This window comes from Amblyraja radiata, chromosome 13 (genome assembly GCF_010909765.2).
Source record: "Amblyraja radiata isolate CabotCenter1 chromosome 13, sAmbRad1.1.pri, whole genome shotgun sequence".
In the NCBI taxonomy this organism is placed as follows: Eukaryota; Metazoa; Chordata; class Chondrichthyes; order Rajiformes; family Rajidae; genus Amblyraja; species Amblyraja radiata.
Window position 1 is genome coordinate 20,040,134 of NC_045968.1, and position 26,391 is coordinate 20,066,524.

General features: G+C 40.7%; 1 protein-coding gene across 1 annotated transcript; it reads right to left on the reverse strand.

Annotated features, from left to right (window-relative positions):
• Window positions 1-909: 909 nt before the first annotated feature.
• On the reverse strand, window positions 910-5,757 carry LOC116979697 (C-C motif chemokine 8-like). Its single transcript, XM_033031399.1, has 4 exons — window positions 5,573-5,757; window positions 5,337-5,457; window positions 3,867-3,944; window positions 910-2,377 (listed from the first exon to the last, which is right to left on the reverse strand). The coding sequence occupies exons 1-4, from the start codon at window positions 5,643-5,645 to the stop codon at window positions 2,350-2,352; spliced, it is 300 nt and encodes a 99-aa protein (XP_032887290.1). The 5' UTR covers window positions 5,646-5,757; the 3' UTR covers window positions 910-2,349.
• Between the last annotated feature and the right edge of the window lie 20,634 nt (window positions 5,758-26,391).

A 26,391-nucleotide genomic window follows, 5' to 3' on the forward strand; every position in this document is an offset into this window, starting at 1 on the left:
AGTTTAGGGGACTTTCTTTTGTACTTTTTATCGTTTCACTTTCTACTTTTTTTCTTTCTTGTTTTCTTTCTCTCTTCTTTTTTCATTTTCATAGTTTAGGTTATAAGGTTAAAAATGAAGCTGTACAATAATTGTATAATATTAGATGCCGAATGTTTTATCTCTGTACAATTGCTTCTAATATGTATGTTCTCCCCGTGACCGCATGGGTTTCCGCCAAGATTTTAGGTTTCAGGAGGCACGGTGGCACAGCAATAGAGTTGCTGCCTTTTTTTAGACAGAACCAGGGATCCAGGTTCGATCCTGACTAAGGGTGCGTGTCTATACGGAGTTTGTACATTCTCCCTGTGACCTGTGAGGCTTTTCTCAGGGACCTCCGGTTTCTTCCCACACTCCAAAGATGTACAAGTTTGTATGTTAATTAACTTGGTATAAGTGTAAAAATGTGTCCCTAGTATGTGTAGGATAGTGTTAATGTGCGGGAATCGCTGGTTTGTGTGGAGTCGGTGGGCCGTAGGGCCTGTTTCCGCAGTGTATCTCTAAACTGAACTGAAGTAAATATCTACTACTTCCTGTATGAAATCTGCACATTGATCCATTTGCGACTTACCATAATTGGTCAATTAACCTACAAGAATTGTTTCTTGGGACGAGTAAGGAAACTGGAACCCCTGGCTCCAGTGGTCTCAGTGAGAACGTGCAAACTCCACACAGACAGTAGCAGCGATGATATGCTGGGTGAGCAAGACTAAATTCCAGGACGGTAAGTAGATATACAGGAGGAATGGAAGTGATATGACTAATCTGTTAGGGGCTAACATGAACTGAATCTGATGGTGGAATGTGTAGCTTGTGATTGTCGTCAATGCATGTTCTAGAGTGGTTTTAATAAACACAAAAACCAGCTGATTTGATACCCACATTTATTTTTTTATTAAGAAGTGAAACAGCAATCCAACTATATAGAATGGAAAAATAAATGTAATAAATCCAATAACAAGTCTATAAAAGAATCCTCAGAGACAGAAATTGTTCAATAATCTAAACTATTGCTCTTGCAGTTTCCCTGGCATTGTTTTAACATTAGCGACTAAAGCTTCCTTATGATGTTACCTGAAATGCACGACTAACTTGCAGCAATCTCAAGCAATGTTTCATCTTTGCGTTCAAGAATCTAATGGCTGACAACTGTGGAGCTTACAGTAGGTCAGTCACTTCCTTCAGCCTAAGTTAGATCGTAGTTTACCTGCTTCACATTCATTATCCAGCTAAACTATATGTCTCTCGATTCTCATACCTGAAAAAACATAAAGCTATAAATTGCACAAAAGAAAAATGTTTATTACATGAAGAGTATAAAACTAGAAATTCAGTTGTGTCAGTTTCATGTTCTGAGCATTTTTAATTGCCACATATGCCTTTGCACAAAATGTGATGTTAACAATTAAAGAGCAAAACAGCATTTGGCACCTTAAGACGGGCTTTGTAATTGGAACCAGAAAGTCTCTGAAGACTTAGTTTGGAGCCTCCGATGTAATGGTGCTCTCTGGTATCATGTTATGGTCACATTTCAAATGGTAAAATATATTACTTCACTGATATTTTTACATCTCACTGGCTCTCCAAAGCATTGGAGCCAATTTCTTGACTGTTGATCCCTCACCACTACCTTGCCTTCTCCTCCTCGTAGGCAGAGTACCACAATCCCTAACCCCTCCCTCAATTGTGAGCCAGTATATCAGATTTCCCTTACCCAAAGGTGTTGCTTCCTAATCATTTGCTTTCTCCCCTACCCCCACCCAAGGACAAATAATTGTGCCCCAGTTTCCAGCAAGAAGCAGGTTAGTAAATCCCCTATTGCTTGCACTACATCCGCACAAAATGACAGCAGGGCCTGGGAATCCATATTCCTGTCTTTTGTCACACCATATCTAAATAATTTTAACATTCCCTTTTTGGGTGACTACAATGCTTACTTCTATGTTTTGTATAATAAGTAAAACCAAGATATGTAATCAAATAATTAAAAAATTGTAGGATTACAGTCAAATATTTGAATGTATTCTGATGTTCTATACCTGAATAATTTTATTAAGCCCGAATGTTGTAGTTGACCTAAAAAATTAATTTGTAGCATGAGAGTCAAAAAATGTTCATGCTTATCATTAAAAATGACTATATAATCGTGTTTTGCGAGAATTAGTGGATTCCAATATCAAATAGAAGTTTTATTTGAACATCATTCATAGCAGAAAATCTGGAATTTTTGGAGTTTCTGCAAGAAAGAGTTGATTTGGAGATCAAAAGAGCAAGACAAAAATGTTTTCTGTCTTCATCTCTTTGCTATTCTTAGGTGCTGCCATTTTCCGTCTGGTTGCTGGAAATAAAGAGAAAGAATATATGATCAAATCTCAAACCATTTGCATAATCCTATTTCTGAATTTGCATAATTCAGGGGAATTAATAGACATAATACTGAAATGCATTTTCGAGAAACGTGTATGAAAAAAATCGGATGAACTATTTCAAAGAAAATTAGGACGGACTTGCTGATGTTCTGGCGTTTTTTTATTGTTCCCATAATTAATGTGAGTAAAAGTTATGTTATTCAGTCATTATTGTTCCTGTTTCTCGCATTCAATTATTTTCCATGTTCCCTACTTCGCAACAATAACTATTCTTTAAAAGAGTGCTGTATATATGAACTGCTTTAAAATTTCAGAAGAGGGGCGATTTGTACATGCAAGTATGTTTTTTCTTGGAAAGTCAAATTGCAAGATCCAGAGGAAATCGGCTCAAAGATAAAGGGTAAGGATGAAATAAATGGAGCCATTTAAAAAAAAAAATTGAGTTTAGTTTAGTTCAATTTAGTTCAGTTTAGGGATACAACATGGAAACAGACCGTTCGGCTCATGCTGATCATCAATCACCCGTACACTAGTTCCACATTATCCCACTTTGGCATCCGACATACCAGGGGCAATTTTATCAGAAGCCAATTAACCTACAAACCTGCACGTCTTTGGAATGCGCGAGGAAACTAGAGCACCTGGAGATAACCCATGTGGTCACAGGGAGAATATACAAACTCTGCACAGACAGCACCCGAGTTCAGGATTGAACCCGTGTCTCCGGCGCTGTGAGGTAACAGCTCTACAAATGCGCCACTGTGCAGCCTATTAAGAATTTTTGGTGATGGATCAAAACTCAAGCTGGCAAGATTGAAGCGTGAAAACAAAGGTGAAGTAAGTAAGAAAATGGTGATAAGGTGCTGTTGTGATTATAAAAAAATGTAAGGTTAAGACCCTGGGAAAGGGTAGACATAAAGCTAAGATTACATGATAAGTCTTCCTCTCACTGGGAGAATACAGGAAAAAGTGAAAACCAAGAGGACAGACGAAGGAAGGGATGACACGTTGAAGGAATGCTTTGTGAATTATCAAAGAAGTGAAGATGGAGGGGGAATACTGATAATACATCTTGAAACATTGACCTAAAGATTAGTCTCCACGGAAACCAAGGAAAAGTACACTTAATGTGAATAAGGCTCTTTACTTATGGACATTTTTATAAAATCAAAATATTTCTCAACAAAAGTCTAGTGCTATTAAACATTTTACACTAATTGCACTAATTTTTAGATGTTTTCAGATACATCACTAAATATTATTAAGTAGACTTTTGGGTGAAAGCTTATGCGCTGTACCGCATTGCATCTTTATTTCACCGAATGCACAATATGTATACCATAGAGAATCAGATATTATACAATAGTAATAAGATACTATAGCAGGCAAAATATCAGAGAAGCATAATTAAAAAAGAAAACTGTGTGCTCAAATTCTGAAATACATAGTTTAACCTACATGATCGCTACAATCTTTCTCGATACCCAGCGTGCGGAAGGATCTGAACAGAAAGCTCCTCTCTCCGATGTGTAGAAACTAAAATACCAATGGAGATGGGAACATTTTTACAACTTTGGCAAAGTTAGATTCCGAAACATATATGCAATATTTTTACTCAATTTACAACTGGAGACACAACTCATCATTCATAGCTTGTTAGATATTGTAAGAAATGTAATACGTATTAAATGACAGCAAAGTCATTTCCATTTTCTAGCAAATGATAAATCTTTAAACCAACTTCACTATGAGTAGGTTTCACGTGTGGGATAATTTAACTTGAAGTTTTTAATTAGACATTGCTGAGAAAACAAACCAACAAGATTTGTAGATAGCATTTAACTATTATATTACGCAATTGATTTTTTTAGCTTTTAGTGGAAGATTAGCCATGGTTGTCAATTTCCTATAAAACTGTAATTAGTAACAGAGTAAATGAAGCCCTTTGTTACTATTAAAAGATGTAGAGGTTTTCATACATAAAAACGCTCTCTGTGAAATTCCTTGAGCCAGATATTTAAGATATTGAATATTTATGAGGTTTACAGATAAATAATCTTCCAAAATACAATTTAGCTCCATGTCATCTGCCATATGGATGTAATACCTTAAGGATGTAATGTCATAATAACTTTAGTCAGTGTTTAAATGGCCACAGAATTTCTAAGATAATGTACAACTTTATGCATTTGCTCAGTTTTACAATATTTACAATAATCCATTAGTTTCAGTTTCTGGGCCAGATATTTTGAACCATTTTTTCAAATAGACATTACCATTATTCAAATAATGATTTATTTGACCCTGCCAATAAAATACTTTTCTAATATATGCCAAAATAATGTCAATGTGATTTGCAGTTTATGCTATATCGGAAATAGAAAAATCTTATGATTAAAAAAAAAAAAAATTACTGTTGCCATGCCAAATAAGAACAAGCAATTTCTGTTCCAAATGTATGTCTTCCCCCTCTCCCTCAGTCCTCAATGTCCTCCACTGCACACCAATACGTGTTGTGATCTTTTGCTAAATGATACTGTTTATTTAATGCTTCCATAATCATCCTTTGGAACCCACTCTTGCATATGGTCAACATGTGAATATACAAAGTTAATGAGCAGATATAGTCCAGCTAGTTAACATCAATGAAAATAGACATCAAGAACTATGTTGGGATATGGCTTCCGCATTCACTGAGCTAGTCACTTCTTTTTTGGAATTTCTAGATTGCATCTTTTGGCTAAGCTCAATATCTTCTATCCTTCAGATGTTTGGCAGTATGTGCAGGCAATATACCCATCAGTAGCAAGAAACTCAAACCCTATCCAAGCACCATTCAAATCTATCATGAAAGGGGCAAAGGATAAAAAGAACATTCCCAAAATTTTTGATAACTGGTAAATGAAGAGCTTAAAAATAGTTCCTTACATTATAGCTTCCACGCATGGAAAAAGAGCATTCTGCAGCTTATAATGTGTGATATGAAAGGGAATTGGCCTTCTTGACACTTTCTTGCAGCAGTTTGTGGTAACCCTGCTTGGTCGGAGATCTGAAAAACACAACACTTTTTTAGTCGAAGGCAAGATGCAAGACACAACGCAGTCCGAATCAAACTGTTGCATCTGTCCGTCAAACATAACAGAACTAAAAGGTGCAAAACTCACATGAGCTAATTCCGAAGATTGTCCCCACTAGTACGAGGATAATGGTGATTTGAAGCAATTTGGTGCAATGCATTGTAGATTTCTTATGACTATTTTCCAACCCAGCTCTTTGGCAGAAACAGCTGCAGTGAAGCTAAAAGTGGCTCAGTTTTGATTTGCTCTCGACAATTCACTTCTTTCCTTTTATTGAACCCATAATGAACGTCATACACAGAAACGCATGCGCAGTCATGATCTGCTGCATTCATGTGGTTTTCTAGATATGAGAAAATGTGCTTTTGAAAAACATACAACAAATGCAGTTATTTTAGTTTTATGACAGATTTTCAAAGAAATATTTTTTTTAATGCAAATGCATGTACACTCAGCCCTGAGTTCTTACAGTCTAGCCTTTATGATAAGCATCCCATGTGAAACTATTACTCACAACTGCATTGCAAAATCCAAACATACTCCTCCAACAAAGCTGGAAACTACTTTTTGGTCAATGGGACCTTTGCACTAACTCTTAAAAAATGCATTTGACTGAATTGCGTAGCTCCTAAAGGTGCAAGTATTCGTATGATGCACACATTCATCTCAGAGACACCTGACTGGCAACGTGAATGGATTTTACCTCCTCTGATCTTCTTCAGAGTCCATGTAGGTTTACCTGTCCTGCTGGTGGGGTCTCACCCATCATGGCATCATGCCCTTATTCATTGCAAACACTCCCTCATGGCTGTTTGGCTTGTAGTGTGACCCATTTATGCATCGTTTTCTATGAGGAAAGGGAGAGAGGTTTTGCCTACTATTACATATGTCAGACGTTTTGTGTTTAATCATTTCTGAGCTGAAGAATATAACATCACTTCCTTTTTTGAAGTGCTTTTTCTTCTTGCATTTCTAACCACTTTAATTTGAAGAGGAACCGTTAGTACAGTGATTAGTATCTCAGTTTGGGTTGATCTACATGGCACATGCTTTTGTAGAGCTGTGCAATGTTCAGCATATAACTGCAGAGAAAAGTGCCCTTTTCTTTAAATGATATTCACTTCGTCCCTCCACATTAAGAAAATCTAATTTTCTGGTGGTGTATTGTGCCAACTTTATTAAGACTGTTGTGAATATAAATCTCACCAGAATGTCGTGTGTTGTACACCTGTTGACATAATTTGGCCAAAAACAAACATCCATGTTAATAGTGAGCATTAACTCTCCTCAAAACCAAACCGAAATTTGTTAATGTCGTATAAGTGTGATTTCCGTTTGCACATTGCAGATAAACGTCTAGGCAGTGGTCTTTTGACATTTCAAGACTGTGAATCTAGTGAAGGTCTCCTGTGGAGCTGTTAGTGATCTACTTAAAGGAATCTGAATGAAGGAACATGTAAGTCAAGATTGACATAAAAAGCTGGAGTAACTCAGCAGGTCAGGCAGCATGTCTGGAGAAAAGGAATAGGGTCCTTATTTGGTCGAGACCCTTCTTCAGAATGAGAATCAGGGAAAGGGGAACAGGAGATGTAGACTACTTTGTCTGGCTACTTGGAACGGCTGAGGTAACAGTGATCCTACATACTGTCAGCCTTATTTTGTCAGCAAGATCACAGGTTTGGAAATCTGTCATTGTAAGACCTGGGTGATTTACTCTCTTTAGCATCAGGGGACCTGGAAGAATTAGATACAATGGTGCAGTGCCTCCTACAGAAATTCATGGCTTGTCATTATCCTTTGATTATAGAGAGTAATTTAAAAAAAAATAATGGATATGTTGCCAATTAACAAGACTTTTGTTATAGACTTAGTCAACTTCATGAATGTTACTGGAAGTACACAGATCCCAGCAAAAAAGTTTGGATGTATCCCTGACTTGCGGGAGTCCTCTACCTGCACAAAGCATCTCAATGCCTCACATCAAATGGTCTTCCTCATCCGGGTCACGGAGCAGTGAGGATCATTGGCGTCTCCCTACCCTCGGTACAAGAACTGTTCCAGAGCCGCTGCCTGAAAAAAGCACTGAGCATAGCAAAGGACAGACTGCACCCCCTCCACACACATCTAAATCTCCTGCCATCAGGCAAGTGATACCGTAGCATCAAAGCCTGGACAACCAGACTGCTAAACAGCTTCCTTCCACAGGCTGTGAGGCTGCTAAACAGTCACTCCACCTGATTCTGCTGCTTTTTGCACTGACAATTTAATAACTCTGGCACTGGCCACTTAAATCAGCTGCCCTGGACAATTTATGACTGTTTTTACTTGTATTTTAATGTTGCTGTTTTTACCTGCTTTTACCTGTTTCATCAGGGACTGGATTGTTTTTATTGTTTTTATTTTTATGTGTGAAACGTTTATGTTTTATGTGCAATGCTCCTGTATTCCCTGGGAAACGTCTTCTCATTTTGCACTGTACAACTGTTGCTTTGCAAGATGACAATAAAGGTTGATTGATTGATTGGACTGGCCAACACAGCAAAATCTAATCCTAATTATGCCCTGTGATCTTTTATCCATATCCCTTTCTAACTAAAATTCTTGAAGTGACTTAGACACAAAATGTTGGATTAACTCCAGCATGGAGTTACTGGGTGGCACAGTGGCACAGCGCTAGAGTTGCTGCCTTACAATGCCAGAGACCCAGGTTGATCCTGACCATGGGTGATGTCTGTCCGGAGTTTGTACGTTCTACCTGTGACCTGCGTAGGTTTTGCCCGGGTGCGCTGGTTTCCTCTCACTCGCCACAGGTTTGTAGGTTCATTGGCTTTGGTAAAAATTGTAAATTTTCCCTAGTGTGTGTGTAAGATAGTGTTAGCGTGCGGTGATCGCTGGTCGGCACTGTATCTCTATACTGAACTAAATTCAGCAGGTCAGGCAGCATCTCGGGAGGAAAAGCACACCTGACGTTTCAGGTCAGAACCCTTCTTCCTTCCAGGTGAATTTAAGGGCAGTGTGGAAGTTAGTGGTGAAATTAATAAAGTTCATGTATTCTACATGGGTGCAGGAAGTAGTCCTGATGCAGTCATCAATTTAGCTGTGATAGAGTTGGTGAATAGGGCCAGTGTATGCCTAAAACAGGGAGTGTTTGACATGCCCAACAAAAAGGCAGGCATTGCTTGGGCCCTTGCGAGTGCCTATGGCTACACATTTGACTTGGAGGAAGTGACTTGGCTGCTTGGCTGAAGCAAGTGTTCTGTGAATGGATTTTCCACGGCTGATGTATCAGCAAACACCAATGACTGCCAGTACATTATATGGCTGCCTGCATTCTGAATGGCCAGATCTGAAGGAGTCTCTGGTTCCAATTCTGGATAGCAATGATCTACTGTTGTGAGATCTCCAGCTTTGAGATGGGTACTTGAAGGATTGCTGCACTCAGATAAGGGTGAAAGGGAAGCAAAATCTATCACTGAGTTTTGGATGCAACAGTGCTGCATATATAAAGAGCAAATGATATGGCAGTTCTGCAGGGGAAGTGCCAGCTACTGCATGTAGCAGTGAGCAGATGGTCATTGTTGCTTTTTGCATTAATTTGTTCTATATCTCTCGGTTTCCGTCCTCCTGACTTCCAGTCTGAAGAAGGTTCTCGACCCAAAATGATTCCTCTATTCCCAGCACTTCCATGTACCTATCTAAAATGCCTCCACTACCACCCCTAGTAATGCGTTCTAGGTCCCCACCACTCTTTGTTTAAAAAGATTGCCCCGCACAGAATGGTCTTGATCCAAAACATCACCTATTCCTTTTTTCCAGAGATGCTGCCTGACCCACAGAGTTACTCCAGCTTTTTCTGTCTACCTTCAGTTTAAAGCAGCATCTACAGTTCCTTCCTACACAGATGGATTGATCTGATCATTTCAGACTTTCCAGCCCGCAATCTATCATTGCCGGATTCCTTAGAGGTGAATGGTATGTTAGTATTCATAGCAAAAGGATTTGAGTATAGGAGCAGGGAGGTTCTACTGCAGTTGTACAGGGTCTTGGTGAGACCACGCCTAGAGTATTGCGTACAGTTTTAGTCTCCTAATCTGAGGAAAGACATTCTTGCCATAGAGGGAGTACAGAGAAGGTTCACCAGACTGATTCCTGAGATAACCATATAACCATATAACAATTACAGCACGGAAACAGGCCATCTCGACCCTTCTAGTCCGTGACAAACACGTATTCTCCCCTAGTCCCATATACCTGCGCTCAGATCATAACCCTCCATTCCTTTCCCGTCCATATAACTATCCAATTTATTTTTAAATGATAAAAACGAACCTGCCTCCACCACCTTCACTGGAAGCTCATTCCACACAGCCACCACTCTCTGAGTAAAGAAGTTCCCTCTCATGTTACCCCTAAACTTCTGTCCCTTAATTCTCAAGTCATGTCCCCTTGTTTGAAACTTCCCTACTCTCAGTGGGAAAAGCTTATCCACGTCAACTCTGTCTATCCCTCTCATCATTTTAAAGACCTCTATCTAGTCCCCCCTTAACCTTCTGCGCTCCAAAGAATAAAGCCCTAACTTGTTCAACCTTTCGCTGTAACTTAGTTGCTGAAACCCAGGCAACATTCTAGTAAATCTCCTCTGTACTCGCTCTATTTTGTTGACATCCTTCCTATAATTAGGCGACCAAAATTGTACCCCATACTCCAGAATTGGCCTCACCAATGCCTTGTACAATTTTAACATTACATCCCAACTTCTATACTCAATGCTCTGATTTATAAAGGCCAGCACACCAAAAGCTTTCTTTACCACCCTATCTACATGATATTCCACTTTCAGGGAACTGTGCACAGTTATTCCCAGATCCCTCTGTTCACCTGCATTCTTCAATTCCCTACCATTTACCATGTATGTCCTATTTTGATTTGTCCTGCCAAGATGTAGCACCTCACACTTATCAGCATTAAACTCCATCTGCCATCTTTCAGTCCACTCTTCCAACTGGCATAAATCTCTCTGTAGACTTTGAAAATCTACTTCATTATCCACAACCCCACCTATCTTAGTATCATCTGCATACTTACTAATCCAATTTACCACACCATCATCCAGATCATTGATGTACATGACAAACAACAGTGGACCCAACACAGATCCCTGTGGCACCCCACTAGTCACTGGCCTCCAACCTGGCAAACAACCATCCACCATTACTCTCTGGCATCTCCCATTCAGCCACTGTTGAATCCATCTTGCTACTCCACCATTAATACCCAACCATTGAACCTTCTTAACCAACCTTCCATGAGGAACCTTGTCAAAGGCCTTACTGAAGTCCATATATACAACATCCACTGCTTTACCCTCATCAATTTCCCGAGTAACCTCTTCAAAAAATTCAAGAAGATTAGTCAAACATGACCTTCCAGGCACAAATCCATGTTGACTGTTCCTAATCAGACCCTGTTTATCCAGATGCTTATATATATTATCTCTAAGTATCCTTTCCATTAATTTGCCCACCACTGACGTCAAACTAACAGGTCTATAATTGCTAGGTATACTCTTAGACCCCTTTTTAAACAATGGAACAACATGCGCAGTACGCCAATCCTCCGGCACTATTCCCGTTTCTAATGACATTTGAAATATTTCTGTCATAGCCCCTGCTATTTCTACACTAACTTCCCTCAATGTCCTAGGGAATATCCTGTCTGGACCTGGAGACTTATCCAATTTTATATTTCTCAAACGTGTCAGTACTTCCTCTTCTTTGAATCTCATAGTTTCCATAGCTACTCTACTTGTTTCCCTTACCTCACATAATTCGATATCCTTCTCCTTGGTGAATACCGAAAAAAAGAAATTGTTCAATATCTCCCCCATCTCCTTTGGCTCTGCAGATAGCTGTCCACTCTGACTCTCTAATGGACCAATTTTATCCCTCGTTATCCTTTTGCTATTAATATAGCTGTAGAAACCCTTTGGGTTTACTTTCACCTTACTTGCCAAAGCAACCTCATATCTTCTTTTAGCTTTTCTAATTTCTTTCTTAAGATTATTTTTACATTCTTTATACTCCTCAAGCACCTCATTTACTCCATGCTGCCTATAATTATTGTAGATCTCCCTCTTTTTCCGAACCAAGCGTCCAATTTCCCTTGAAAACCATGGCTCTCCGATTTTTTTTCATGGCTCTTTCCGAATGTCAGGACTTTCACATGAAGAAAGACTGGATAGACTCGGCTTGTACTCGCTAGAATTTAGAAGATTGAGGGGGGATCTTATAGAAACTTACAAAATTCTTAAGGGGTTAGACAGGCTAGATGCAAGAAGATTATTCCCGATGTTGGGGGAAGTCCAGAACAAGGAGTCACAGTTTAAGGATAAGGGGGAAGTCTTTTAGGACCGAGATTAGATTTATTTTTTTCACACAGAGAGTGGTGAATCTGTGGAATTCTCTGCCACAGAAAGTAGTTGAGGCCAGTTCATTGGCTATATTTAAGAGGGAGCTAGATATGGCCCTTGTGGCTAAAGGGATCAGGCGGTATGGCGAGAAGGCAGGTACAGGATACTGAGTTGGATGATCAGCCATGATCATATTGAATGGCGGTGCAGGCTCAAAGGGCCGAATGGTCTACTCCTGCACCTATTTTCTATGTTTCTATGTTTCCACTCAGCACTTTAATTTCATGTTTCATGATTTTTTTTTGTTTTGTGTATTCTGTGTCTTTAAAACTGTTGGCAGATCAATTTCCCTCCTGTATCGTAAACCCAAATATCCAATTTTATTACAATTAGTTAATTGGTTAAAATAAAACAGATCTAGCAACATGCACCACTCTGCTTATTGACAGAATGTGAATTCCAGGAAATGTATACCACTGAGTGACTCAGCCCCTGGGCACTGCCAGCTTGGTTTTGCTCTAAAATTGTGAGCTGCTCACAAACCGCCCTTTATCGAGTTCAGTACGACTGAAGTAAAAACCAAATTCACACTTTATCGAAGTCACGCTGTTGATGAAATGTTATGTGGCGTTAACAAGAGAACAAGCGTGAGAAAAGTGCGGAGGAATCATAAAGATATAAATCAAACAATCACCACAACAGAAGAATACAAGTCTTTTACCTTGTTATTTAGAGGTTATGTGACCTCATTCAACCGCAAAAATACCACTGAATTAAACAGAAAATGTATAATTTCTAACTGCTATCCCATCATAATTACGAGTAATATAACACACACTTTTTTAAATTGATATATTAAAACTTTCTTAACTGATATTGTTTCAAATGTATCAGCCAGATATATAGATCAATCCCTACCTGTCCAAAGCTCTTCTGTATGTTGTTCTATATCAGACACTGATCAGTTTATGAATAAGATGAAGCACCTAAAAGAGTATAAAATATCAAGTGCAGCATAATTGAATGTTCACGAGCTCGATATATAGTTATTAGGCTTTTTTTTCATTTATCTTCATTTTTCATATTCTATTGCCTGTGATTAGATGTGGCGTTATTTGGAGACACAAAGAGCTAGCAGTTGCTTCACTCTCCCTCCTGCTAATCCTAGCTTCCTCACCTGATCATCAGTTTAGAATGCTGACCATCAGAAACATTAAAAAAAATCAAAAGAATAATAAACTTAGAAGTTTGAGTTAATAAAGGAGACCCAGTAAAATTGAAGGCAAGAGCATGCCAATCTTAAAGTCCAGGTAGCTGGGAATAAAACAGCAGGCGAATAATGGATAAGAGATTGGCTAAAGGCATAAACAGAGGGTTTAGGTATAGGATGGTTTTCAGACTGGCGTAACAAAGATCACATCTCTTCTCTCTCGGAAACATGTGAATCTGTTGAATAATGCGCTTGAGTAGAAATTGCGAAAGTTGTTGGTGGCATCTAATTTGGTAAATGGCAGACCACAGATAATCTTCCAGAAAGGCCAGATAACGCAACTTACATTTAATAAAGAGATGTGAAGTATAACACATTTTTGCAATAAAATGAGCAGGGACAACTTAAGGTAAAGGCACAAAGGGACCTGGGTGTATGAGCCCACAATTCTTCATCCAAACTATTGTTTTAGCATATGCAATCCTGGTATTCATAAATAGAAAATTAAACTTCACGCCCATAAAGTTGTGGAAGGTGATAGTGGTGGTGGGTGGCGGGTGAAGGAGGTGGGGTACCCCCCACTGCACCATTGCACCCTCTTCACGGCGGCCAGAACAAAAACAAAAATGTACAGAAGTACAAAAAATTATGACTTTATTATTTTGATAAGTATAGATCTATTTAAAAAAAATCTAATAACTTTCTAATGTACCAACAAAGTCCTTCCCAATTACCATATTTTCGCCGAATGGCGTATCTTGCTCCATTCTATGATCTTTGGTCAGCGCCGCCAGCAGTAGAATGCAGTGTTGCGCCGCCGCTGCTGAAGCTAACTAACGTGGAGGAAGAGCGAGGCAGCGTCAATTACCTGGACTGAGCCTACGTAATTGCCGCTCAGTCTTCCTCCACAGGGCGCAAGACACGCCGCCTTGTGAGGCTGATGTGATCGCTGCCTCTGCTGGTGCTTTTTCATTGCAGTTTTATGTGAGACCAGCGAGCATGAATTTAATATATTTATATCTGAAATAAGTTACCTGGACTATGGAAAGTGAGGACATGTAATGAAGGGATTTACAAACATTAGATTGGTGACATACATAGAGGTAGTAAGGGGCACACCCTTATTGCCCGCACTCCATGCAGTTTCTGACGGGTTGCGCAATCAGAGGGGATGCTCCTGCTCGTCGCTGCCTCACCTCTCATCTCTCCCTGTACTTGCAGCGGAGCTGTGCAAATATGCCGATTTTAACTATAAAAAATGATTAGATTCATATAGAAATGACATTTCTAACAGATCAGTGGAAAAATCTTTATATTTATTTTATTTTATTATTATTTTTCTTTATTTTTCTTAAGAGCTATTTTCATTTGGAGTATGACAGGCGAGGCTCTGTCTCCCCTGACCGCACGTCCCTGGCCCTCAAGTGTTAGACACTTCCTCCCTGGGGAACATGTTCTGACTGTATATTTGTGCAGGAAATCATAGAATCAAGAAGCCGATAACACAACTTCTAAAAGTCTCAAAAGTCCCTGTCAATGTAGTTTCTGTCATTCATTTTATTTTCCCGTTTTATCACTGAATTCACAATATATTTCTTTCATTCAGCACCTTATATTTCCCACGAAAAAAAATTCTAAGACGTTACAGCAACTGACAGAAAATATGTTAATATTGAGGGAATCTGAACAAACATAAGCAGTGGAAAGTATGAATGATCTTATTGGGAATCTCATTGCAGGTCAAGAAGACTTTCATTTCACAACGCAACTTATATCTCATGACTGTCATCCCGTAGAAACCACCGCTACTGTTTGACATGAGTTATGTTCGGGAAGTGAAATTTCCCCTAGAGCTGTTGCCTTTGTTTGTTAGTGAGAAAGTGTAGCCAAAGATCACATGTTTTGTTCAAGAATATTGAAGGAATTCCTCCCATGAGTAACGTCATAAAAATGGAAACTACTTCATTTCGGGCATCACATGAAGATTATAAATAGAATGTTTGGAAAATCCTTTTACAAGTAAATTTCCTTTGTACCTGCTCCAACTCAAAAAATGCATGACTCTATCACTCGGATCAAGTTTTTTGGGAATTTCTGAAGTATTTTAACCACTGTGAGCACATGAACTTGCTAATGTGAACGTTGGATGAACTGGAACTGAGCCACTTTAGAAATCTATGACCCAGCTTGCTGACTTCGGAATTTAATCCAAACTTGACAAACAAAATATGGATACCACCCTTCTCCATCACTTGGGAACTGGATGACAAAAACAGGAAAGCAGACTATTATCTAAATGGTGGCCGACTAGGAAAAGGGGAGATGCAGCGAGACCTGGGTGTCATGGTACACCAGTCATTGAAAGTAGGCACGCAGGTGCAGCAGGCAGTGAAGAAAGCGAATGGTATGTTAGCTTTCATAGCAAAAGGATTTGAGTATAGGAGCAGGGAGGTTCTACTGCAGTTGTACAGGGTCTTGGTGAGACCACACCTGGAGTATTGCGTACAGTTTTGGTCTCCAAATCTGAGGAAGGACATTATTGCCATAGAGGGAGTGCAGAGAAGGTTCACCAGATTGATTCCTGGGATGTCAGGACTGTCTTATGAAGAAAGACTGGATAGACTTGGTTTATACTCTCTAGAATTTAGGAGATTGAGAGGGGATCTTATCGAAACTTACAAAATTCTTAAGGGGTTGGACAGGCTAGATGCAGGAAGATTGCTCCCGATGTTGGGGAAGTCCAGGACAAGGGGTCACAGCTTAAGGATAAGGGGGAAATCCTTTAAAACCGAGATGAGAAGAACTTTTTTCACACAGAGAGTGGTGAATCTCTGGAACTCTCTGCCACAGAGGGTAGTTGAGGCCAGTTCATTGGCTATATTTAAGAGGGAGTTAGATGTGGTCCTTGTGGCTAAGGGGATCAGAGGGTATGGAGAGAAGGCAGGGATGGGATACTGAGTTGGATGATCAGCCATGATCATATTGAATGGCGGTGCAGGCTCGAAGGGCCGAATGGCCTACTCCTGCACCTAATGTCTATGTGTCTATGTTTATATGGATCATCAGCTTCAATGTGATAAATTAACAACATACACAATATTAATAAAAGTTATTTTTAATTTCTGCTGAGAGTCCATTAGCTTTTGGGTCTTGGCAGGGAAATCACAGCAGGGGCTGAGCTATTAACAGGCAAATCTGCCCATATATACTGCAGGGTTGCACCTGCTTTCTTTACTGATTCAGAGAATGAGTTTGTTCAAAGGCTCTGCCAGAATGCTCCTTGGAAAACCTTAGCGATAGCTTTAAATCCACCAGCGAAGTGTCTTGACACAAAATGCCACCCATCCCTTCTCTCCAGAGATGCTGCCTGTCCCGATGAGTTACTCCAGCTTTTCTCGTCTATCTTCGGTGTAAACCAGCATCTGGAGCTCCTTCCTACACCAGGGTGAGGTTCAGCATGGGCCTTGGTGGACCGACTCTTTCTGCATGCTGCATTACTCTTACACTCCATGGCTCCAGTGTCAGGAGTCGCTGTGCACATCTTTCAATGCACACTTGTCAGGGTTTCCAGATAGTGGCATGTTGTACACTAACTTCATGTATACTGTACAACATTGTGCTGGAGGTAGTAAAGGCTCTGAAGAAGGCACACACAGGCGAGCCACAAAGCCAGCTCAGAAAATAAATTGGAGAACAAAGCGAGGGAGGAGGCACAAAGAAGCTAAAGCACATTGATGCAGCAATGTAGAAAGTACAAACGGAATGTTTGAGATGTGCTTAAGGTTATAGGCTGACATTAAGATCCTAAACCTGTTTCCCTTCCCTCAATTCACACGCTCTTGATGTACAAGTCACATAATGTCAAAGAAAAAGGGGGACCCTAATGACTTTCTTTATGTATCATGTTAATAAGTTGCTGGCTTCAAAGAAGAGGGGGCACAGGATTAATGAGATTGTTCTGCTGGGAGCTGGCATTGACCTGATGAGGTTAATAGCCTCTATTTTGCCCCAATGGGTAAGTAAGGAAATGGTCTGAAGATCGTTAATTCCTTAAAGGTGCACAGCAACATCTGCTGTTGATCATTATTTGCAGATTCTTTTGTGATTTTGTTTCCTTTGCAGTCCTTTGTTTGCTCTCTGCTATTTCAGTTTGACCCATGAAGGTGGAAGGTTTTTATTATAATCGAAAACCTAAATCTGGAAATAAAGAGATACTCAACAAGTCAGTCAGCATCTGGGGAGATATAAACAGAAATTATGTTCTCTTAAGATAGACACAAAAAAGCTGGAGTAACTCAGCGGGACAGGCAGCATCTCTGGAGAGAAAGAATGGGTGACGTTTCGGGTTGACGTTTCAACGTTCTCCTAAATTCTGATTCATTTTCTCTTTTCCAGCAAACAGTGATATTTACTGGGAATGACACTACTGGGTAAAATCTAACTTTGTGAAGAAAAAAATGATTGTAGGTGAAAATAAAATAATATTTAGAATTAAAACAGGTGCTTGCTCTTGTGGGTGAATTGCGAATGAGATACCTTACGTTGCTTTTGTACTCTGAATATACTGAACACAAATGAGGAGCACCATCTAATTCAATTTGAGATTCATGATAGAGGTCAACAAAATTGCAAAACTAATTTCAAAATTTAGATGACAGGAAATATGTGAGGTTTGTTCTTGCAGACATTTATCTGCGGTTAATGCAATATAGTAACTGAAACTGAAACATTAATAGGGATGCTGATGGCTATTTTGTTTCATTGCAGACTTAAACTGATTTGTTGAGGGCATTTAACTGAATTAATTGGCACCATTATGCAATAATCAGGTGGTATTGAGCAAGCCCGTTCATGATACTCACGTGCAATTAAATTCCAGGACATAAAAGCCACATTACTACAATATGACTAGCGTCACATGATGTCACAAGGGATGCATCCCTCTGCCTTGTAATATTATTTCACCACCAAGTTGTTTCTGGTCAAAAGACTGTCTAGTCCATGAGTCGGCAACCTTGTTCTGCATCGGGGTCAGGACCCATCTCTGCGATTGGATGGCGGGCCACATCTATCGCCATAGTGTGACACTTGGTGTTATTTTTCGCATTCGTTTTCACGTGATTTTCAATTCGTTTTCTGCAGTTCCCAGGTCCCTCGCGTGCCCCGGGACTGGCTGCAGTTCCCGGATCAGCTCGCGTCCCTGGGATTGACTGCAGTTCCCAGGTCGGCTGCGTGCCCAGGACTGGCTGTAGCGCCCAGGTCGGCTCGCCTACTCCGGGACTGGCTGGAATGCCCAGGTCAATTCACCTGCCCCGGGATTGGCTGTAGCACTCAGGTCGCCTATGTGCCCCGGGACTGGCTGCAGTTCCCAGGTCGCGAAAACTAATTGAAAAAAATACGCCTGCGGGTCGGATGATTTCAGTTTACCGGCCTGATCCGGCCCATGGGCCTTAGGTTGCCAACCTGGTCTAGTCACCCACCGGATAAATAGGAGCAATTCCAGACACATGATCTGTCCCACCACCTATAGTTTAGTTTAGTTTAGAGATACAGCGCGGAAACAGGCCTTTTCGGCCCACCGGGTCTGCGCTAACCAGCGATCCCCGCATATTAACACTATCCTACACCCACTAGGGACAATTTTTACATTTACCAAGCCAATTCACCTACATACCTGTATGTCTTTGGAATGTGGGAGGAAATCGAAGATCTCGGAGAAAACCCACGCAGGTCACGGGGAGAATGTACAAACTCCGTACAGACAGCACCCGTAGTCGGGATCGAACCTGGGTCACCGGCGCTGTATTTGCTGTAAGGATGCAACTCTACCGCTGCACCACCGTGCTGTCCTTGCGGAGAAGAACAGAGCCAAAGATGAAATTGTCACCAATAATTTAAGTAGCGAAACCAGAAGAAACCTTTAGTTCCAGAGTGTGGTTAGAATGTGGAACTCAGCGCAATAGTGAGTGATTCTCTTAATATTCACTCGAAGAATGTGCATGTCACTGGTATAATTAGCTTTTAATCCACAGATTCACCATCCTCTGACTAAATAAATTTCTCCTCATCTCCTTTTTTAAAGGTACGTCCTGTTATTCTGAGGCTATGGCCTCTGGTCCTAGACTCTCTCACTAGTGGAACCATCCTCTCCACATCCACTCTATCCAAACCTTTCACTATTCCGTACGTTTCAATGGGGTTCTCCCTCACCCTGCTAAACTCCAGCGAGGACAAGCCCAGTGCCTTCAAACCCTCATCACGTGTTAACTCAATCATTTCTGGGATCATTCTCAGACTCAAAAGTCTGAAAGATCCAACACAATTTTATTTAGAACAAATATTACAGAGACTATTTAATTGGATGGCTATAGGTACACTGAACGGTATGTTTAGAGTGGGTCAGTGAACTATTATTTGACAGACAGTTACGGGCAAGTTCAATAATGCACAAATTCAAAATGATACAAAAGTTATGGAGTATAAAAGTCATAAGAATACTAAGATACACTAGCAGTTTAAGATCAAGAGGGAGGTGGTATTGGTGCTCGTGAAGAGCATTAAGATGGATAAATCCCCAGGACCTGATGCTATCTATCCCAGAGGAAAGGAGAGGCAAGAGAGGACATAGTAGGGTCCTTGCCAAAGATCTTTGAATCTTCTCAAGCTACAGGCAAGGTCTGGGAAGAATGGAGAGTAGCCCAATGTTGTTTCTTTGTTTAATGATGGACGTAGTGCGAATCCAGGGAATTATAGTCTAGTAGCCTCATGTCAATGGTAGTACAGCTATTGAAGAGGATTGTTTGCGATAGCACTTACTCCCGTTTGGAAGATGTGGAAGAGAATGGGCTATTTAGGGACAGTCAGCATGGCTTTGTATGTGACAGATCATGTTTTAGTGACTTGACTGAGTTATTTGAGGAGGTGACAAAGGCAATTGATGAGAGTAGGACAGTGGATGTTGCCTATATGGATTTTGGTAAGGCATTTGATAAAGTTCCCCCATGGTGAGCTGATCCTGAAGAATAAGATACATAGGTTTCATAGTAACGGTCATATCAATTTAGATCTAATTAATTCATAGCAGACAGAGGGTTGTGGTGGATGGGTGTTATTCTGGCCTGTGAAGTTCCGCAGGGATCTGTGCTGAGGCTTCTAATATATATATAAATAACATGGACAATGTGGGAGGGTTAATCAGTTAGTTTGCAGATGACACCAAGATTACTGGAGCTATGGACATTGAGGAAGGCTGTCAAAGTATACAGTGGGATATTGATCAGCTACAGAAACGAGCAGAGAAATGGCAGATGGAGTTTAATGTGAGCTGTTGTGAGGTGTTGCACATCGGAAGGTTAATTTAGGGGAAACTAAACCATCGATGACAAGACCCTTAACAGCACGAGGTACGCTGGCATCTTGGGTTCTGTGTCCATCATTCTCTGAAAGTGGCAACACAAGTCGATAGAATGGTATGCAATGCTTGCCTTCATTGGTCGGGGCATTGAGAATAAGAGTCAGGAAGTCATTATGCTGCTTCATCGGGCTTTAGTTAGGCTTCATTTTTGTCGTGTTGCATGCAGTTCTGGTCACCCTATTACAGGAAGGAAGTGGAGGTTTTGGAAAAGTTGCAGAGGAGGTCAGCAGAATGCTGCCTAAATTAGGAGATATTAGCTACAAGGAGTGAGTGGACAGACTTGGATAGTTTTCTATGGAGCACTGGAGGTTGAGGGGAGACCTGAGAGAAGTATATATAATTATGAGAGGTATATATGGGATAGACAGAGCCATTTCCAAAGGTGGAAATGTCAAAGATGAGAGGGCATAGCTTTAAATTGCTGGGGTGGGGGGGGGGAGTTTACAGGAGATGTGCAGGGCAAGTTTTGAGGGTTGTGGGTGCGTGGAATGCACGACCAAGTGTGGTGATGGAGGCAGATATGATAGTGGTGTTTAAGAGGCTTTTAGATCGGCACGTTGATATGCAGAGAATTGAATGATTTGGATCATGAGCAGGCGGATAAAATTAATTTATCTTGACATCATGTTTTGCACAGACATTATGGTCCAAATGGTCTGTTCCAGTGCTGTCCTGTTCTATATTCTATCATGCTATTGAATGGGCCTTATGCCCTTATTGGTTTTTGGATAATTGAAGTAGAAAGACCATTGCTGTATTTTTTCATTATATGTGATTTCTTGCAGCATCATTATGTATCTTGTTTCAAAATTAGCCTCCCCATGAACCCAACAGATTCCTAGGAGATAGTAAATTCTCATACCTAACCTAATTAAGTTGAATCCATGCAAGTCAAATGTTTGGCACAATATACATAAGTATAATAATACCTAATATATTATATGTGTACTTCAAATGTATAGCATAATAATGCCACGATGCTCAGTGTGTTTGTATACCTGCAGAATGTTGACAGTTATGGTAGTCGGTACATATTCCAAGCAGCTTCCATTCTGTTATTATAATGCGGATATATTTCAGTGTGCCGCATGTTCAGGAGCTACTCAAGTGTATGCAATTGTTTCCCTTTATCTTGCCTTGTGAAAGAGGATATGATTGTCGCATAATGTCCATTGTCTCCTTTGTGGCTGTGTGTCAGCTGTAGTGCATGATAATATTGCATTATATCCTGTTATTCAGTTCTTCCACAGTGTAATTTATTCTTATCATAGAGTCACAGAGTCGTAGTCATACAGCACGAAAACAGGCAGTTTGGCACAACATGTCCAAGCCAACCAAGATGTTTCACCTAAACTAGTCCCATTTGCCCACATTTAGCCTATATCCATCTAAACCTTTTCTCTCCATGTACCTGTCCAACTGTCTTAAATGCTGTTACAGTATCTGCCTCAACTAACTTATCTGATAGTTCATTCCATATACCCAACTTCATTGCCCTGTTAAACCGTTTCATATTTCCACCCTGCCCCTGACCCCCCCTCCCCCTCCTAATTCCCTTGCACCCACTATCGCTCCCTCTGGTTCTACATTTCACTCCCTATCTTCCTTCCTTATCAGTTTCCACATCTACACTCTGTCTCCTCTTCACCTGCAGTCTTTGTTGCTATCTCCCCCATCTACCAGTCACCCCTCCTCACTTGTACACATTATCACTTGCTTGTTCTTACCCAACCCCTACCCCCTACCTCTCTCTACCCCTTTTCTCCCCTCCATCAGTCTGGAGAAGGGCCCCAATCCGAAATGTCGTCTGTCCATTTAACCTCCACAGATGCAGCCTGGCCTGCTGAATTCCTCAAGTGGTTTGCATTTATCCCAAGATTCCCAGCATCTGCAGCCTCTTTTGTCTGCATTTTCTTGGATTTATCAAAGGATAGAATCAGCTTTGCCAGTTTGACAGGGCAATGGTAGGAATAAGTTACACAGTGGTAGTGAAGAATGACAGGATGTTGATGAAATATAATTACACAGAACTGATGACACACAGCCATGGAGGAGACCTTGGTGTATGTGACAGTTGTATCCTCTTCCACAAGGCAGGAAACAATGGAAACAATTGATCAAAGTTGCATGTATCTGAGACAATCTGCTGCAGAGTGAATGTTCTGTTCTTGGATGAGTGCCAAACATGCAGCACATTGAGAGATACACACCAAAGTAATTTTAACAGAGCCCCTTGCATCCATACATAAGTTCATACGTGATAGGAGCAGAATTGGGCCATTCGGCCCATTAAGTCTACTTCGCCATTCAATCATGGCTGATCTATCTTTCCCTCTCAACCCCATCCTTCTGCCTTCTCCTCATAACACCTGACACCTGTACTAATGAAGAATCTGTCAATTTCCACCTTATAAAGATATCCATTGACGGCCACCACAGCCTTCTGTGGCAATGAATTCCACAGATTCACCACCCTCTGGCTAAAGAATGAATGAATGAATGAATGAATGAATGAATGAATGAATGAATACGTTTATTGGCCAAGTATTCACATACAAGGAATTTGCCTTGGTGCTCCACCCGCAAGTGACAACATGACATACACTGACAGTTAGAAATGACACAAAAAACGTTAAATATTAATAATAAAATATTATTGATGAAACATGTGAATTAAATAAAATGAATTCTTCCTCATCTTCCTAAAGGAACGCCCTTTAATTCTGAGGCTGTGACGTCTGGTCCTAGACTATCCCACTAGTGAAAACATCCTTTGTACATTACTCTATTCAGGCGTTTGACTATTCGGTAAGTTTCAATGAGGTCTCCCCCTCGTCCTTCTAAACTCTCAAATGCGAGTAGAGGCCCAATGCCATCAAACGCTCATCATATGTTAACCCGCTCATTCCTGGGATCAATCTCATAAACCTCCTCTGGACCCTCTCCAGTGCCAGCACATCCTTCCTCAGATATGGGGCCCAAAATTGCTCGCAATACTCCAAACAAAGGATATCAAACTGCCCGAACTGCTTGTGTTAGGAAGATCAATGTCACTTTTGAGCAACAGTAGAAAGACTGCACTAAAATAATTATGAACAAGAATCAGAAGAAAAAATAAATATGTTTTTGTATGTTTTGGTCAAACCCATCATCCACAGAGATCAATCACCAGCAGATGTTAAACAGTGCTCTTCCTGACACATACATGTCCTTCTCATCAAATCACTTGGCCACAAATTGAAGCGAACGTTTGCAGTTCGCACATTAATTGTTACAGGTGAATCTGTCAATGTGATGAATGTGCAAACCTTTAACTGCCTTTACTGCTGTGTAAAGTAAGGGTTAAACAGATTATGTGAGCAAAAATAGAGTAGGCAGCTAAATTAGCAGCACAGCATTTCGAACCCTGCTTCGGAAAACAAGTAGTTGTTTTTGAAGGTACACAAAATTGCTGGGGAAACTCAGCGGGTGCAGCAGCATCTATGGAGCGAAGGAAATAGGCGACGTTTCGGGCCGAAACCCTTCTTCAGACCTTTTGAACACTAGTTGTTTTTGAAGATTGCTTGGGCAAATTCAAAGGGACCAGTAGATCATGAGGGCACCTGAAAGGTCACTAAGATAAGCTTTGGTTTTCCCAGAGACATCCAAGACAAGGTCTGAAGAAGGATCTCGACCCGAAACTTCACCTATTCCTTCTCTCCATAGATGCTGCGTCACCCGCTGAGTTCCTCCAGCATTTTTGTCTACCTTCAATTTTTCCAACATCAGCAGTTCTTTCTTAAACAAGACTAGCTTGATGTCTGATAGGGCACACAACTCATGCCATTATCATGCCAAGGAGGATAGCTAGTTTGAACCTGTTGTTCTTAGAGATAAAAAATATTATTTAAATACACAATTCTACCATGAGCATGAGCTTCATCTTCGGGGAGAGGAAAGAGAGAGAGAGAGAGAGAGAGAGAGAGACAGAGACAGAGAGAGAGACAGAGAGAGAGACAGAGAGACAGAGAGACAGAGACACAGAGAGACAGAGACAGAGAGAGAGAGACAGAGAGAGAGAGAGGATGAGAGAGGGAGAGAAGGGAGAGGATGAGAGATAGAGGAGAGAAAGAGAGAGATATGCAGAGAGGAGAGAGGAGAGAGAGTAGTGAGAGGAGAGAGAGATAGAGCTATCGATCTCTCTAGCTCTTCTCTCTCTCGAGCGTATCGATAGTTATCACTTCTAGCTCTCTCGCCTTGGATCATGGTGTGTGCCAGTGCCAGTCAATGCAGACTGGAGACTTGAATGCGCAGAGGGGCGTGAGAGTTATTTTGTATTGTTTCTTTATTGATAGTTGATAGTTTTTCTGCGTTTTAATTGTATATTGCTCGAATGAATAGTTGTTTGTGCTCTTCACCATGTGCTTCCTCCATTCATTGTTCAAAATCCTTGAATCCTGCAGATATTTAATGACATGCTGTCAGCACAAAATGGATCACATTGTTGAGGAAGCTGGACTGGGAAGGGTCTTGTCCAATAGTTTCCCGGTACTTCCAGTGACTTTGATGTATTGTTTTGCAGGGAGCACAGCATTAGCGACACTTGTTCGTTGGTCACGTTGTTTGCAAGCCCAGTATTAGACCTCCAAAGCAGACATTTGATTCTGAGCTCGACCAAAGGAAGAGATCATGAGGTCAGCAGAGAAAATGATTCAAGTATGTACTCAAAACCTCCTTGAAAAAATACAACATCCCCGCTGACTACTGGGAATATCTGGCTATGGCCATGACCCAAAATGTCACCTATTCCTTTTCTCCAGAGATGCTGTCTAACCGGCTGCGTTACTCCAGCATTTTGTGTCTATCTTTGGTATAAATCAGCATCTGTGGTACTTGCCTGTACAATCTCCAGCACAACAATGGAGAAGGGAAATTTGGGATGGTCTTAAGGCTCTCAACGTCTCATGCATCAGGAGCATGTGGAGCCCCTACATAGTCAACAGAAGGAGTGGACCATTTCACAAACTGCCCCCTTGCCTGTCCAGTCAAACACTGCCTACCGTCAGTGGAGAAGTCTGCCTCTGTTTCAAAGGTCTCATTAGTTACTTCGGTGCTCACATATTTGAGTTTAAATTCAAGACTGGAAGGTAGAATCTATCAGCTACCTTTCCTTCTATTGAAACGAGCAAACAGAGTGGGCACAAGGCTTTCTCTCCATTGTGTGCTTTCCCAACGTTCAGGCATTCATAGACTGCACATATTTCAAACTATTCATGACAGAGTAACCTTGAGTGGAAGGTAGTCATCCTCAATGCCAGGATGGTGCCTGAGAAGGCAAAGCACATAATCTCATGAACCTGAGGAGACACAGTTGTTACTTGAATGATATACATCCCAAAATAAGTCAACGCTTTCCATCCAATGTGCTATAACCTCCTTCATACCTACTGTAGGTGATGCTGTGACAAAGGAATACAAGGAATAAAGAAAAATATAAAGACTAAGAAAGACAGGATATTATTTTTCCATAACTTGGGAAAAGGTTATTGTTGTTATTGTACCTTTATTGTGTAAAGGTATGTTATTGTTGTGCAATGTGGTAAATGTCCCTTTAGAAAACACAGTGTGTACTTTAAGCCTGTATCTTTGGTGGTGCAGTAAAAAATGATATATTTACCTTATGCTCAGCAGTGACTTTGTATAATTAATTAATCATAAACCTAAAAACTGAAACAGATGTAGTAGAGGGAGAGAAAGAGGTGAGGGGAAGGGATGGGAAAAGAGCTGGCAAATGATAAGTAAATCGAGTCGTTTAGAACATGGTCAAAGACCAGGTGAGCCAAAGGAAGAGGCGCCGACCTGTAGGGGGTATGGCTGCCTAGCCTGCAGCTGTC